Source organism: Stigmatopora argus, chromosome 1, assembly GCF_051989625.1.
Source record: "Stigmatopora argus isolate UIUO_Sarg chromosome 1, RoL_Sarg_1.0, whole genome shotgun sequence".
NCBI lineage: Eukaryota > Metazoa > Chordata > Actinopteri > Syngnathiformes > Syngnathidae > Stigmatopora > Stigmatopora argus.
The window spans coordinates 30,490,719-30,506,320 of record NC_135387.1 but is presented as its reverse complement, the minus strand read 5'-3'; the positions used below and the strand labels follow the sequence as shown (position 1 = coordinate 30,506,320).

Sequence of the window (15,602 nt, the reverse complement as noted above, 5' to 3'; positions counted from 1 at the left end):
CCGACCCTAACGCTCGGGATTTCTCAAACAGATGCGAACGGAGACTTCCAGGGGGGCCACCTTGCCGCAGGCTTCCCACGCTCACCGCCATCACAGTCAGCATTCCGTAGACCAGGTGGAGCAGCAGCTGGTCCCGAAACCACAGTCGCCTCAAGCGGTTTTTCAGGGGCCTCAAGCGGGTTTTCAATCGCCTCAAGCAGTCTCGCAGTCACCTCAACCCCAGCCGGGTTTTCATTCACCCCAACCGGTCTCGCAGTCGCCTCAAGCGGTTTTTCAATCGCCTCAAGCGGTTTTCCAGTCATCTCAACCGGTTTTTCAATCGCCTCAACTGATCTCGCAGTCACCTCAACCCCAGCCGGGTTTTCATTCACCCCAAGCGGTCTCGCAGTCGCCTCAAGCGGTTTTCCAGTCGCCTCAACCGGTTTTTCAATCGCCTCAACCGGTCTCGCAGTCGCCTCAAGCGGTTTTCCAGGCGCCTCAAGCGGTTTTCCAGTCACCTCAACCGGTTTTTCAATCGCCTCAACTGATCTCGCAGTCACCTCAACCCCAGCCGGGTTTTCATTCACCCCAAGCGGTCTCGCAGTCGCCTCAAGCGGTTTTTCAATCGCCTCAGCCGGTCTCACAGTCTCCTCAACCGCATCCGGTTTTTCAGTCTTCTCAACCCCAGCCGGTTTTTCAATCGCCTCAACTGGTCTCGCAGTCACCTCAACCCCAACCAGTTTTTCAGTCTCCTCCAGCATTTTTCCAGCCCCCTCAACCTGCCCCGCCGTCGCCCCAGCGTTCGCAGCAGCCCCCCAAACCACACTTCCCCGCAACCAACTACGGTCACCCGCCGACCCAGACGCCGCCGCCACGCCCTCCCTACGGCGTCGACCAAACCCTCCCGCCGCCCCATCAACCGCAAACAACCCAGTCCGACGGCAACCGACCGCCCTCACGACAACCGCCCCTCCCTACCTACAACCACGTGGTGTCCCCCCTGCAACCACCGGCCCCGCCCGCTCCCCCACCCCCGCCTCCCCCACCGCCGCCGCCCCCTCCCCCGCCACCCCCAATCCAAACCACATCCCACTACTCCCCGGCCCTCAACATGTACAAGTTCAGCACCATCACCCGGCTCCAGAACCAGAACCAGGCCGTCAACCCACACCGGCCGCACCCCCAGGCCCCGCCCCCGCCTCAGGCGCCCCCCTCAAAGGCGCAGGTCAGACCGAACGTCAATCACATTGCGGCCAGGACTAACGTGCCGCCCCCGCCTCCCCCTCCGCCGCCATCCGTCCCCACGCCCGGTTCGGCCATGGCGGCGTTAAAGTTCGGCCCCCCGAGTCCGAACGCCCCAGTGGGTTTTGGCCAAGCCCCGCCCCTAAATTCTCAGAGCAACGGCTTTTTTTTCCCGCCCCCTCCTCCCCCGCCCCCTGCGGGCCAGTCCACCTACCCATCAGGGTCGAGGGGCGTGCCGAAGGAAAGGTTCCCCAGCCCGCCGCGAGATCTCCCGCCCGCCAACCTGGAAGTTGAAGACTCGCCGCCGCCTCCCGTTCCGGCTCCGGCGCCCCCCGCGCCTCCTCCGCCTCCGGCCCTATTCCCGCCTCCTCCCCCGGCGGCGCCACCCAAATCCTTCAGCCCGGGATTTGTCCCTCAGACCGCCCCCAAACCCGTATCGCCCATCGTTCCCTTCCCGCCGGCCGGACCGCCCCCGCCGCCGGCGCCCCCTCCTCCGCCCGCCCCCCTCAAGAAGCAGTTCAGCCTCCAGATGGGCCACCCGTCCAACCCGCCGCCGGCGACTCTTCCCAAACAGCACAGCCTAAGCAAACCGGCAACGGCGCCCGCCACCACGTCGTTGGTCAAACAGCTCGCCAGTCAATTCCCCGGCGCTTCGGCCCCGCCGGCCAATCACAACGAGGGCTCCAAAGCTCCCCTCTCTCCCCCCGCGGTCAAATCCAAGCCCAAATGGCAGCCCGTCGGCAGTCAGCCGCTCCCCCCGTCGGAGTTCCCGCCTCCTCCGGACATGCTTCAAGTCCACGACGCCGGTTTTCCGGCTCCGCCCCCACCGACCGCCTGTTGTCCGCCGCCCCCAGCCTCTTGCCCGGCTCCGCCGCCCCCTCCCCTCCCTTGCGGGAAAATGTCTTCGCCCTCCGGCAACTTTACCGGCGGTAAAAAACCTCCGCCAACCCCTCAGAGGAACTCCAGCGTCAAGTCGGACTCTTGCGCCTCCTACCAGGAATCCCGAAGGAACCTGCTGGGCAAATTTGCCCCCGCCGGCAGCAGCAGCCCCCCGTCCTCTTACTCTTCCCCCTCTTTGGCTTCGACCCCCTCCCCCGCCAAGGATCCCTCGGGGGGACCCCGCGCGCCCCCGAAACCGGGTAAGCTCAACCTGGCCAACCTGCCCTTGGCCCTTCAGGCCCAAGTCGGCCAAACCAAGCCATCCGGCGTCGAGTTCCCCTCCCCCCCGGCCGAGTGCGCCTACTTCCCGCCCCCGCCGCCGGCGTCGGAGCTGTTCCCGCCGCCGCCACCGCCCGGAAACGAGGCCCACGCCCCCGGCGGACCTCCGAGAGTGGCCGTGGTGAACCCCCAGCCCCAGGCTCCGCCCCCTCCCCCGCCCGTCCCGATGAGCAACAACTCCTCGGCCTGGTCCAAGAGCTCCCTGAAAAAGACTCCTCCCCCCACGTTGGCACGGCGCAGCAACGCGGGGCCGGACCCCCCGCCGGCCACCTCCCCCAAGGGCGGCTCCGGCCAGCCCAACTTCCTGGCCGATCTGAACCGGACCCTCAAGCGCAAGTCCGTGGGGAAGCAAGGCAAAACGGACTTTGGCGGGACCCCGGACGAGCCGGCGCTGCCGCCGCCGCCCCCCGAGCTCCTCCCGGACCGGGAGGGGCGGAGCAACGGGGGCGGGGACGACGGCTACGTGTCCGGGAACATCTCAGGCTATGCAACGCTACGACGGGGGCCCCCGCCGGCTCCCCCGAAACGGGGGGACGCCACCAAGCTTACCGGGGACTGTTGAAAAGGGCGGGGCCTGCTTTTTGGGGACCGCCATTCCCAAAAATTGTAAATAGCTAAAAGCTCGTTTGGAATTTGGTGAGTGAGGGTCCAAATGCTCAGGATTTTAGCGCTAAGCCACCAGTTAGCCACTTAGCATGTCCTTTTTCAACTGCTAGCAAAGTGAAATCTTGGATGGAAATGACAAACGGGGGCGCTAAATAGGGCGCTAAATGCTACAAGCGTCGCACCCGCACCATTTTTGGCCTCCCGATTCCCACACTGTGTTTCTTTTAATACAAAAACGACTTCGTACTCGCTCGAATGTAAAGTAATTACGTGCTATCGTTGTTTGTTAGCCGTCCAATCCGTGTGAAGTGGGCGGGTCGGCGATGTCCGTTCGGTCGCTAACGGATTGGACGCCTAATCTACGGGTCCATATTGTTCAGAGCAGAGGAGGAACTCATTTTATTTTTCACTGGTTGGCCGCCAATAGCGCTGCTAGCCGTCCAATCTGTGTGTGGAGTGGAAGGTCGGCAGCTAATGGACATTCCTTCATTCGCTGCCAGTCCTTTCACTTGAAATGGTTTCAACGGCTACTGGAGAAAAACTCATTTGAGGAGGGATGACGAGCCATCCTCGGCTCGTTGGCGGCCATCTTGTGTGGGGCAACCCACGGGTGGAAATTAGATCTCGCAAAGTACATTCGACGCATGTTTTTCTGCTCGGTATTGGTGCAACAATAGCAAATACGACCAGATTCGGGTTGGCCCCAAACCGAGTACAGTAGGCTCTGCTTAAGATGACCACGTTGGGACCAGAATATTTTAGTCATAATATCCGAATGGTCCTAAAATCAGATTTATAAAACCCCAATGGTCATAAAACTGACTGGCCAGAATATTGGAATGGTCGTAAAATCGGCATGGTCATAAAACCAAAGTATCCTGATGCCCAGAGGGTCATACAACTGAATGGTCATAAATCCAAATGTTAATTAAATCGGCGCCGTCATAAAGCTTAATATCCGAAAGGTCATAAAATGGGAGTGGCCATAAAACCAAACTCATAATATCCGAGGGGGTCATAAAACATAATGGATATACATCCGGGTGGTCATAAAATGTGAACTGTCATATAGCACGATAGCCCTGATATCCGAAAGGTCATCAAACTGAATAGCTATCAATCTGAACGGTCATAAAATGCAAATCGCTATCAAATCTTAATGGTCATCAATCTGATTTTTCGGATTATCCGAAAGGTCACAAAAACAGAATGGTTATGAATCCGAATGGTAATAAAACACAATTCATCATAAAACCAATTGCTCATAATATCCGAGTGGCCATAAAATCGAAATGCCCACAAAACCACATTATCATAATATCCAAAAGGTCTTAAGACTGAATGGTTAAAAATACTATTGGTCATAAAATCTGAATTGTTGTCAAATATGAATGGTCATAATATCCAAATGGTCATAAAACAGAATGGTTATAAATCCGATTGGTCATAAAATCTGAAATATTATCAAATATGAATGGTCATAAAACAGAATGGTTATGAATGCGATTGGTCATAAAATCTGAATTGTTATCAAATATGAATGGTCATAATATGCGAATGGTCATAAGACAGAATGGTTATGAATGAGATTGGTCATAAAATCTGAACTGTTGCCAAATATGAATGGTCATAATATCCGAAAGGTCATAAAAACCGAATGGCTATCCATCTGAATGGTCATAAAATACAAAACGCAATAAAAATCTGAATGGTCATAAAATACAAAACGCAATAAATCAAAATGGTCATAAAATGCAAAACACAGTAAATCAAAATGGTCATAATATCCAATTTTCCAAAATATTCGAATGGTCCTAAAACCAAAGCCTCCAGAATAAAAGTCTAATCAAAATAACATTTCAAAACAAATTCAAAAATTATGCTCATACGTTAATTTTTAAGCAAAAAAACAGGTCATCTGGAGCTGATTGGTCGCATTACCCAAAATGTGGTCCTTTTATTCTGAAAATTTGAAATTAAATTAAAATCCAAACCGTACCAAATTGGTCCTCATAAGGGGGGCTTACTGTATCATGTTAACGGTGCTGTATATTGTAAAAAAAAACAGGAAAAAAGTACCTTATAAAGGCTTTAGCGACATTGCTAACGCCGTTTCTGGGACTCTCAAAAAACAAAACAATATTTGCCTTTCGTGTGACATTATTTAAACGATAAATTGAAGTGTTTGGCTGAAATATTATGAAGGAATGTACTCGGAATCCGCTTTCAAATGACTCGAGTCAAAGAAGGAGGCCTTATTCGTTAAGTCTTGCACAGTTGGAGAGTTTTTTTTAAAGTGGATTCTTCTATATATTAATTTAAAAAATAAAAAAAAAATGCGCATTTTATTTTTTAATTTCATTTTTTTTAGTTCGTTTTGTACAGTCGCCGTCCAAGTCGTCACGTCGCAGCCATCCGGGAAGTTTTATCCGTGCTACGTTACGCCGCGGGATGATGCTACTACATATGGTACCGTTTTTGTCCAATCGTGTCGCCGTACGCTAAAATGGGGCGTTTTTATTGGATGAAATATATCATTGAAAATGACACTAAAATTCATATTTCACGCTTAAAGTGGGACTCTTTATTATTTCTAATCAATTCAGTATTTTCATTCCTTTTCCAAACTGCTTATCCTCACGAGGTTCGCGGGGGGGGGGTGCCGGAGCCGGAAAGTCGTAATTAAGCCTGTTTGAAACGAGGCCTTCATTTTCAACAGGGTGCTTAAGCTGTCCTAATATTTTAATATTTTTATTTCCGGAAACCCTGTTTTATTACGATGAAGTATTAATTCATAACTCAAAAAAATTGAGCAACAAGAATTAAGTGTATTACAGGATTAAAGGAAAAAAACTTTCAAAATAAAGTCAAAAAAGTTGCAATATTACGGGGAAAAATGTTACATTTTTTAATCTTGTAGTATTATTATTTTTGTTTACTTTAATCTTGTAATATTTCGGCTGTTTTGTGTATTTTTGTCAACTTTTATTCATAATTTTGTCTTGCAACATGACTTTAATCTTGTAATATTAAGTTTTCATTCTTGTTGACGTATTTTTTTCTTTTGGCCCTTAATATTCCATATTTTTCGGTCTATACTGAGTATTTACCGAAAAAAAAATAGAAATAAGTAAAACAGCACCATCTGCTGGCTGTATTGTGCTAGTGTCCGATCTTTTTTTTTTTAATAATGATAAACGCCAATGGAAATCATGACTAAATCCTTATGGTCTTTGTCTAGCCCGACCGAGACTCCTCCCCCAAAAAATCGGCGATTTTGGTCGACTCTGTACGATTATACATATTTTAAGATTATTAAAAAAAACGTCCTTAATGGGACATTTGCTACAGTTTTGTGTGTAAATTATTGATGTACTCAATGGCCTCAATGGTTGCAAATGGATTCAATTTGTCCTTGCTTATAAAAACCAAGATTCACAATATAAATGTTGAAACCAAAATTTGTCCCGAGTCGTTATTTATTATTATTTTAGTACATTTGAAGGACAGTTTACAGATGAAAGGAGAAACCTTTAAGATTTAATGTGTTTAAATATCTTTATTTTGACACTGTGGCGAAAGCTAACTGTTTACTTAGCTGTTAATGCTAACCAAAAATATGAATTTACGGTAATGAGTCAAGAATAAATTGTGTTACACTCGATGAAAGCAAACTATTTGATCCAAATATGAAAAATAAGAGGATTTAAACATTCATTTGGGAAATGTAAGTGTAAATAAAGTTATCGAATCTAAAAAAAAGTTCGTTAAACGGTAGGTTAACGTCATCTAGCGGTCTTCTAATGTCAGACATTTTGTATTTGTTACACTTAATATGGCCCAAATAAATAAGAATAAGAATGTAAACAATTTTAACGATTTAAATAAACTTCCTATGAGTCACTACGTCACGAGGGATCGCCGAACCAATCACGTGATCGGAATTTACGTAGAGTCACCGTAGGTTGGGAATTTATTTATTTATACATATTTATATTTATTTATTTACTTTTTAATCTATTTAATTTTAAATAATAACCGTTTTTTCGTGTAAATTCTACACATGCAAATAAAGAAGTATTTAGTAAAAAAAGAAGAAAAAAGCGAAAAAAATGAGGCCGTGAGTTGCGACTTCCTGATTGGCCAGCGGTCTGGTGACGTGACCAAACAAACCGGAAGAGGGCGGGTCTTAAGACGGCAAGCTCTTGTTCTCATCATGGCGGGATGCACGAAACATAGAAAACAAATAAACCCGACCGTAGCCCATTCCTTCATGCTAACGCTGCTAATCTTGTGTTTAGCACAACAATCCTCACAATATTCAGGTAATATAATCACAAAGACCAATTTAAACTTCATTCAGCGAGTGGCTATTGTTCTTTAGCCGACGCTATAGTATTAGCTTGTATGTTATGTCTGTCAAAACTACTGCTAGAGAGCTTCTTTGTCCAAATTGCTAACGCTTTAATGCTAATATAGGCTATAAACCACGTTAAAAGTGACTCGTTTGTTCCGCATTTGTTGTTTTGTGGAATGAAAATAGGTTTTAAATTCAGCACACGTGAGTGCTAAGTGTATATATTTACTGTGGCTGTGTTTTTATAGATAATATTTCATTTTTGGGGGATATTTTTAGGTGTCAAGACGTCAATAATCAACCTGAAAGATGGCGAAGAGCATAAATTATCGGGGTCCTCTCAACTGTGCTACAAAAACAGCATCGTTCCAAATTGGAGGCAGACCTGGACTCGAATTCAGGTAGGTAGAGACCTTATGTGTCAAAGTGGCGGCCCGGGGGCCAAATCTGGCCCCCCGCATCATTTTGTGTGGCCCGGGAAAGTAGATGATGAGTGCCGACTTTCTGTTTTAGGATCAAATTAAAATGAAGAATAAAACTATATATAGAATAAAGAGTTCAAAAATCATTTTGTAAAATCTAAAAATATATTTAAAAAAAGCTCAAATAAACATTGTTTTAGATCTATAAAAAAATGGAATATTCAGGGGTTTTAATCCACTTCTTTTAATCAATAAATGTCATTTTTTAATCCATTTTTTTCTGTGTTTTTAGTTCAAAAATCATTTTGTAAAATCTAAAAATGTATTTAAAAGAAGCTAAAATAATCATTGTTTTAGATCTATAAAAAACTGAATATTCAGGGCTTTTAATCCAGTTCTTTGAATCCATTTATCTACTTAATCTTAATACTTAATCTACTTTTTTCATAACTTGAAAAATTTGTAAGTAGAGGTGCCCTTTACATGTAAATTTGCTGTTTTTCGTATCTTGAGTCACACATTTGCATAAAAATAAATTCATAACCTGAAATTTGGTATGACCGTATGTCTTAATTTTTTCGTAACATGAAAAATTTGTAAGTAGAGGTGTACTTTACATGTAAATTGGATTTTTTTTGTATCTCGAGTCACTCATTTGCATAAAAAAATTAATAACCTGAAATTTCCATATCTAGAGGCATTTGTAAGTAGAAGTTTTACCGTATTTCATACTCTTTTCATAACTTGAAAAAATTGTAAGTAGAGGTGTACTTTATATGTAAATTTGAAGTTTTTCGTATCGAGTAAAAAAAATTTCATAACCTGAAATTTCCATATATAGAGGCATTTGTGAGTAGAGGTATGACCGTATGTCATACTTTTTTCATAACTTGAAAAATTTGTAAGTAGAGGTGTACTTTATACGTAAATTGGCGCTTTTTCGTAAGTAGAGGTACGACCGTATGTCTATTTTCTGACCCGAATACGATCGTGTCTACAGGTTCGAATTTGGAGTTCGGATGTCTTCAGGGTGGAGACGGTTCAAGGCGAGGACGAGCTGCGGGAATTGGAGCGCTTCTCGGCGTGGAATTGGTTACAGAATTGGTTGCGGCGGGGCCACAACGAGACCACCATCAACGTCCACCTCTTCAGCAACAGGACCTGTTTCAAGATCGTGCCCAGCGGAGACCACTACACCGTCAAGTCCGTTCGCAGTGAGTGGCCACGCCGCCGTCCAATGGGAAGAGCCGGCCGGGGAGGGCCGGCATCCAATGGGAAGAGCCGGCTGACGTCTCCGCGCTTACCTTTCAGAGTTTGACGTCTATCTCTTTTTGGTTTTCCTCCTGGGGGTCTTGCTGTTTTTCTTTGCCGATTCGCTCAGCAGGTAAATGCACTTAAAAAAGTCTTACATTATTAATATTATTTTTTTATGTTTACATTGGAAAAATGGAAGAAAATTATTAGAATCATTCTCCCTTTTTATGTTTTTTTTTACATTTTATTTTTTAGGGGCTAAAAAAATAATAATATTCTGTGTTAAAGGTTTCAAAAATTATAATTATTTTATTTTGAAAAGGGAAAATAAAAATTTGACCAAAGGAAATTGGGGGGATTTTAATATTGTTTTATAGGTTTCAAAAAATGTTTTTTTTAAATAGAAAGTTAAATTAATTTTAAAAAATGGTTAAAGGAAATTAGGGGGATTTAATATTATTTTATAGGTTTCAATTTTTTTTTAATAGAATGGGAATTTTTTTTTTTTTAATTATGAAAGGAAATTGGGGGATTTAATATTGCGTTTAATAGAAAGTTAAATACATTTTTAAAAATGGTTAAATGAAATTGGGGGGATTTAATATTATTTTATAGGTTTCGAATTTTTTTTTTATAGAAAGGGAAATTATTATTTTTTTAAAATTATGAAAGGAAATTGGGAGATTTAATATTGCGTTTTATAGGTTTCAATTTTTTTTAATAGAAAGGGAAATTATTATTTTTTAAATGATGAATGGAAATTGGGGGATTCAATATTGTTTTATAGGTTTCAAAAAATGTTGTTGTTTTTAAATAGAAAGTTAAATTATTTTTTGAAAATGATGAAAGGAAATTGGGGGATTTTAATATTGAATTTTATGGGTTTAATTTTTTTTTTATAGAAAGGGAAATTAATTTAAAAAAAAAAGTAAATTAATTGGGGGATTCAATATTCTGTTTTATAGGTTTCAAAAAATGTTAGTTTTTTTTAAAATAGAAAGTTAAATTAATTTTGAAAAATGATTCGCGATAAGTGAAGTCGCGATAATTGAGGGATTACTGTAGACTTTCTATTGTTGCAAACATGTTTCATTTTATTTTTATTTTTGTGATGATAGGAGTCAAGTTTTCTTCTATTCGGCCGGCACGGGCACCGGAATCATCGCCTCCCTCATCATCCTCTTCTTCATCCTTGCTCGCCTTTTGCCAAAGGTATCGAACATTTTTGCTGGCCGCTCCGAAGACCGGCCAATAAGGCGCCTCCTTTTCCATTCGTTTGCCCGCAGAAAAGCCCTTTTTACATCCTGATCGTCGGCGGCTGGTCCTTCTCCGTCTACGCCATCCAGCTGGTCTGCCGGAACCTCAACGTCATCCTTCGGGAGCATTGGCACACGGCTTTAGGTAGGTGGGGAGGGACTAACTACTTACTACAAAGGCGCCGCTTCAGTCTACCGCCTACTCGACATTTTATTTCATATATCAAGATCACCGGATTAGAAGACACGGTGGTGGTAGTAGTAGTAGGGGATTGTGTTATACATCCACTAGATGGAGCTGTTGTTGTAGTAGTGTGTTTCATAATACATCCACTAGACGGAGCTGTAGTAGGTTTAGTAGTAGTAGTTGTAATAGTAGTTGTAGTAGTTGGAGTACTAGTAGTTGGAGTACTAGTAGTTGGAGTACTAGTAGTTGGAGTACTAGTAGTTGGAGTACTAGTAGTTGGAGTACTAGTAGTTGGAGTACTAGTAGTTGGAGTACTAGTAGTTGGAGTACTAGTAGTTGGAGTACTAGTAGTTGGAGTACTAGTAGTTGGAGTACTAGTAGTTGGAGTACTAGTAGTTGGAGTAGTAGTAGTTGGAGTAGTAGTAGTTGGAGTAGTAGTAGTTGGAGTAGTAGTTGGAGTTGTAATAGTAGTAGTTGAAGTAGTAGTTGTAGTCGTTAAACATTCACTAGATGGAGCTGTAGTAGGTTTAATAGTAGTAGTACTAGAAGATTGTGTTAAACATCCAATAGATGTAGTAGTCATAGTTGTAGTAGTTGTAGTGGTAGTTGTAGTAGTAGTGATAGTAGTAGTACTAGAAGATTGTGTTAAAAATCCACTAGATGTAGTAGTAGTTGTAGTAGTGATAGTAGTAGTAGTACTAGAAGATTGTGTTAAACATACACTAGATGTAGTAGTGATAGTTGTTGTAGTAGTAGTAGCAGTAGTTGAAGTAGTAGCAGTAGTGGAAGTAGTAGCAGTAGTAGTAGTGGCAGCAGCAGTAGTAGTAGTTGTTGTAGTAGTTGTTGTTGTTGTTGTAGTAGTAGTAGTTGTTGTTGTTGTAGTAGTAGTTGTTGTAGTAATAGTAGTAGTTGTTGTTGTAGTATTAGATCGTGTTAAACATTCACTAGGTGGAGCTGTAGTAGTAGTAGTAGTCGTCGTGGGTTGTTATATGGCCACTAGATAGAGCTGTAGTAGTAGTAGTGGGTTGTTATACATCCACTAGATGGAGCTGTGCTAAAGAAAATTCTCCTCTTCCCCCCCGCTCAGGTTACATGGGAGTGGTGGGCTTCATCAGTTTTGCCGTGTGTTACCGCTACGGCCCTCTAGTGGACGAGAAGAGCATTAACATCCTGTCGTGGACACTGCAGTTGCTCAGCCTGCTCCTCATCTATCTGGGCATTCAAATTCAGCAAGTTTCCTTCGCCATCATGGCGGTCGCCCTGTTGGCCAAAAATCTGGGCTACCCCATCATGCTGGCGCTCGTTACCATCGGGTGAGTCCCCACGCCGTCGCCGCGAAAACGCCATTAACGACACGCTAATTAAAAATCAAAGAAGTCGCTCGTTTTCCCAGCTGCCATTTTGTGCCCGTGTTTATTGCTCCTTTGCTATGTTAGCATTCAGGCTAAAAGACAATTTGCTAAGCGCTTTAGCTCGCGGTGGACCAATAGCCGTCTTTTTCGAAAAGCTAATTTTTGCTGTTTGTAGCATTGAAGCTAACGGAGAAAGACAATTTGCTAAGCACATTAGCTTGCGAAAAGCTAATTTTGCTGTTTGTAGCATTTAGGCTAATGCGGAAAGACAATTTGCCAAGCGCTTTAGCTTAGCAAAAAAAGCTACTTTTGCTGTTTGTAGCATTGAAGCTAATGCGGCAAGACAATTTGCTAAGCGCTTTAGCTTAGCAAAAAAAAAAAGCTAATTTTGCTGTTTGTAGCATTGAGGCTAACGCGGAAAGACAATTTGCTAAGCACATTAGCTTAGCAAAAGCTAATTTTACTGTTTGAAGATGACACTTGCTAGTTTACAGTATTTGCTAACATAAAATAAGAGAAAAATGTATTACTGAAACCAGGAAAATACAAAAGTACTTTTTTTTTAACTGAGTTTAAAGCTTACAGTTAGCATCTTAGCGCGCCCACTGCCGATGAACCCTTCAAAATATAAGTATCATCTTCAACATGGCGTGTCAATACATTTTTGCTCATAAAATAGGATTAAAAATTATATAGCTTACCGTTAGCAGCTAAAATAAAAGGATATCATCTTAAACATTCAAATTAGTTCATTTTTAATGAGCTCTAATTAGCACAGAACAAAAAATAGCAGCTAAAATATTGTTTTTAAAGACCAAACTGTAAAATATTTCTGCCAAACAAATGATAAAATAACCGATAAATAAGTCTTAAACCAAATACCATGAATATTGATATTGAAAACATCTGTTAAGAGGCTTGTCCATTGTTTTGGTGCCCAGCAAAATCCGCCAGTACATGGACTGCAAGCCGGAAAAGCGCCGCCTATTGACCATGGTGGAGTATCGCAAGCAAGGCGAGGAGGAGACCGTGCGGGCGCTGGAAGGCCTGCGAACCTTCTGCAACAGCCCCGAGTGCAGCCCGTGGAAAGCCGTCAGCAGGCTTCAGTCGCCTAAGAGGTGCACTTTATTCTTCATTTTGGGGGTACTTGATGGTCAGTTAGTTCCTGGTGAATTTGGGGGTACTTACAGGTGACTTTTTGTTAAATTTGGGCTACTTATAGGTCACTTTTTGCTATTCTCAGGTTGTTTTTTTGTTAATTTTGGGGTACCTATGGGTCACTTTTAATTTTGGGGTTCGTACAGGTCACTTAATTTTGGGGTACTTACAGGTCACTTTTTGTTAAATTTTGGGTACTTACCGGTCACTTTTGTTAAGTTTGGGGTACTTACAGGTCACTTTTTGTTAAATTTGGGGTACTTACCGGTCACTTTTGTTAAGTTTGGGGTACTTATATGTCGCTTTTTTGTTAATTTTGGGGTATCTATGAGCCACTTTTAAATTTGGGGTACTTACCGGTCACTTTTGTGAATTTTGGGGTACTTATAGGTCACTCTATGCTAATTTTGTGGCACTTACTGGTAACTTTTTTGTTAATTTTGGGGTACTTCCCGGTCACTTTTAAGTTTGGGGTACTTATAGGTCACTTTTTTGCTAATTGTGGCATAGTGACAGGTCGCTTTTTTGTTAATTTTGGGGTTCTTACATGTCACTTTTTTGTTAATTTTGGGGTACTGATTTTTTATTTTATTTTTCACTTTTGTTAATTTTGTGGTACTTACAGGTCACTTTTTGTTAATTTTGGGGTACCTATAGGTCACTTTTCTAAATGTTGGTTTTTTTACAGGTCATTCTGCTAATTGTGGGGTACTCACAGGTCACTTTTTTGTTCATTTTGGGGTACTCATAGGTCACTTTTGGTATTTTGGGGGTACCTACAGGTAACGTTGATTAATTTGGGGTTTATTACTGCTAATTGTTCGATACTCACAGGCCGCTTTTTTGTTAATTTTGGGGTACCTATGGGTCACTTTTAATTTTGGGGTTCTTACAGGTTACTTTTCAAATTTGGGGTACTTACCGGTCATTTTTGTTAATTTTTTGGTACTTATAGGTCACTTTATTGTTAATTTTGGGCTACTTAATGGTCAGTTCTTTGTTAATTTTGGGGTACTTAGAGGTCATTTTTTGTTAAATTAGGGGTACTGACTGGTTAATTTTGAGGTGCTTATAGGTCACTTTTTTTGCTAATTTTGGGGTAATCATAGGTCACTTTTTGTTGATTTTTGGGTACTTGCAGGACACTTGTTAATTTTGGGGTTCTTACAGGTGACTTTTTGTTAATTTTGGGGTACCTATAGGTCACTTGTCAATTTTGGGGTTCTTACGAGTCATTTTTGTTAATTTTGGGGGTATTACAGGTCACTCTGCTAATTGTGGGGTACTCACAGGTTGCTTTTTTGTTGGGGGTGCCTATTGGTCACTTGTTATTTTTGGGGTTCTTACGGGTCACTTTTTTGTTAATTTTGGCTTTCTTACGGGTCACTTTTTTGTTATATTTGGGGTACCTATAGGTAACTTTTGTTAATTTTGGGGTACCTATGGGTCACTTAATTTTGGGGTGCCTATTGGTCACTTGTTAATTTTGGGGTTCTTACGGGTCACTTTTTAGTTAATTTTGGCATTCTTACGGGTCACTTTTTTTGTTAATTTTGGGGTACCTATGGGTCACTTAATTTTGGGGTGCCTATTGGTCACTTTTGTTAATTTTGGGGTACGTGGAGGTCTATTTTTGTTAATTTTAGGGTACCCGCAGGGTCGTTTTAGGGTATTTTTAATAAGGGACAGCACATATGAATGAACATATTCATGGTAATTTAATACAATGATGGACCAATATTGACATTTGAGTTACATCTTATGGTGCAGAAAATACGGTACGCACTTGAACTTTGACATTGGAATAAGACAGAGTATCTTCCCGTCCACAAAAAAATCTTTATTTGTCCGCCGTTCAGATTCGCCGATTTCATCGAAGGCTCCTCCCACTTGCTGGCCAACGAGGCGTCCATGCACGCGCAGGAATACGGATGGAAAGACTTTTTCGACACGGACGACGAGGACCAGGACCAAGACGACCAATCCGGCGCTCTCTGCCAGAACCACCACTCGTCTTTCGGCCACTCGGACAGCTCGTCCGAACCGCCGCAGTGACGGACGCCGTTTGACGGATTTCCTCAATGTGAGCGGACGCCGTTTTTGTTTTTCTTCTTTTTTCGGTTTCTTTCTTCCCGACTCGGCAGCTTCCGGGATTCTGGTACCGGTGAGTTCCTTTTTTTTGTCCTGCGGGGGGCGCAGGTGGTACCGCACGTGACCCGGGGGGACGTCCATGGACTATTTGTCAATAAAATATTTTTGTGATAAAATACATTTGCGCTCGATATGCTGTCTGGGTAACAGGAAGAAGGCAAAAAAGTGGTTTAGGCCGCCATTTTGGAGAAATTGCCCATTTAGAACCCCCCCAAAAAAGAATATATTTTGTAACAAATATTAATATGTATTATCCATATTTTGATAAAGGGGAGAATATTCTGATATTTTGTAAAAAAATATTAATATTTATTGTCCATATTTTGATAAAGGGAGAATATCATATTTTGTAAAAAAAAATATATTACCCATATTTTGATAAGGGGGAGAATATTATATTTTGTAAAAAATAAAATAAAA

At 42.6% G+C, this 15,602-nt stretch overlaps 2 protein-coding genes across 7 annotated transcripts in view; both read left to right on the top strand.

The window, feature by feature from the left end:
* Nucleotides 1–5,933, top strand: part of raph1b (Ras association (RalGDS/AF-6) and pleckstrin homology domains 1b) — a 32,202-nt gene extending 26,269 nt beyond the window's left edge. For all 6 annotated transcript variants that reach the window (XM_077616375.1, XM_077616374.1, XM_077616371.1 and 3 more), the window contains one exon: nt 32–5,933. In XM_077616375.1, the coding sequence (XP_077472501.1) occupies nt 32–3,001 (2,970 nt within the window). In that variant the 3' untranslated portion in view covers nt 3,002–5,933. The remainder of the gene's footprint in view (nt 1–31) is intronic.
* Nucleotides 5,934–7,216: 1,283 nt separating this feature from the next.
* On the top strand, nt 7,217–15,302 carry nemp1 (nuclear envelope integral membrane protein 1). Its single transcript, XM_077616365.1, has 9 exons — nt 7,217–7,370; nt 7,682–7,803; nt 8,825–9,038; nt 9,136–9,208; nt 10,197–10,290; nt 10,365–10,479; nt 11,609–11,834; nt 12,815–12,991; nt 14,891–15,302. Exons 1-9 carry the CDS (start codon nt 7,262–7,264, stop codon nt 15,084–15,086), a joined length of 1,326 nt encoding a protein of 441 aa, XP_077472491.1. The 5' UTR covers nt 7,217–7,261; the 3' UTR covers nt 15,087–15,302.
* The last annotated feature ends 300 nt before the right edge of the window (nt 15,303–15,602 follow it).

Bases quoted from the DNA above. Each gene is read 5' to 3' on its own strand.
- nemp1 (XM_077616365.1), top strand. From the start codon at position 7,262: ATGGCGGGATGCACGAAACATAGAAAACAAATAAACCCGACCGTAGCC. The intron at 7,804-8,824 runs GTAGGTAGAGAC...TCGTGTCTACAG, and splicing joins AGACCTGGACTCGAATTCAG to GTTCGAATTTGGAGTTCGGA. The intron at 10,480-11,608 runs GTAGGTGGGGAG...CCCCCCGCTCAG, and splicing joins GCATTGGCACACGGCTTTAG to GTTACATGGGAGTGGTGGGC.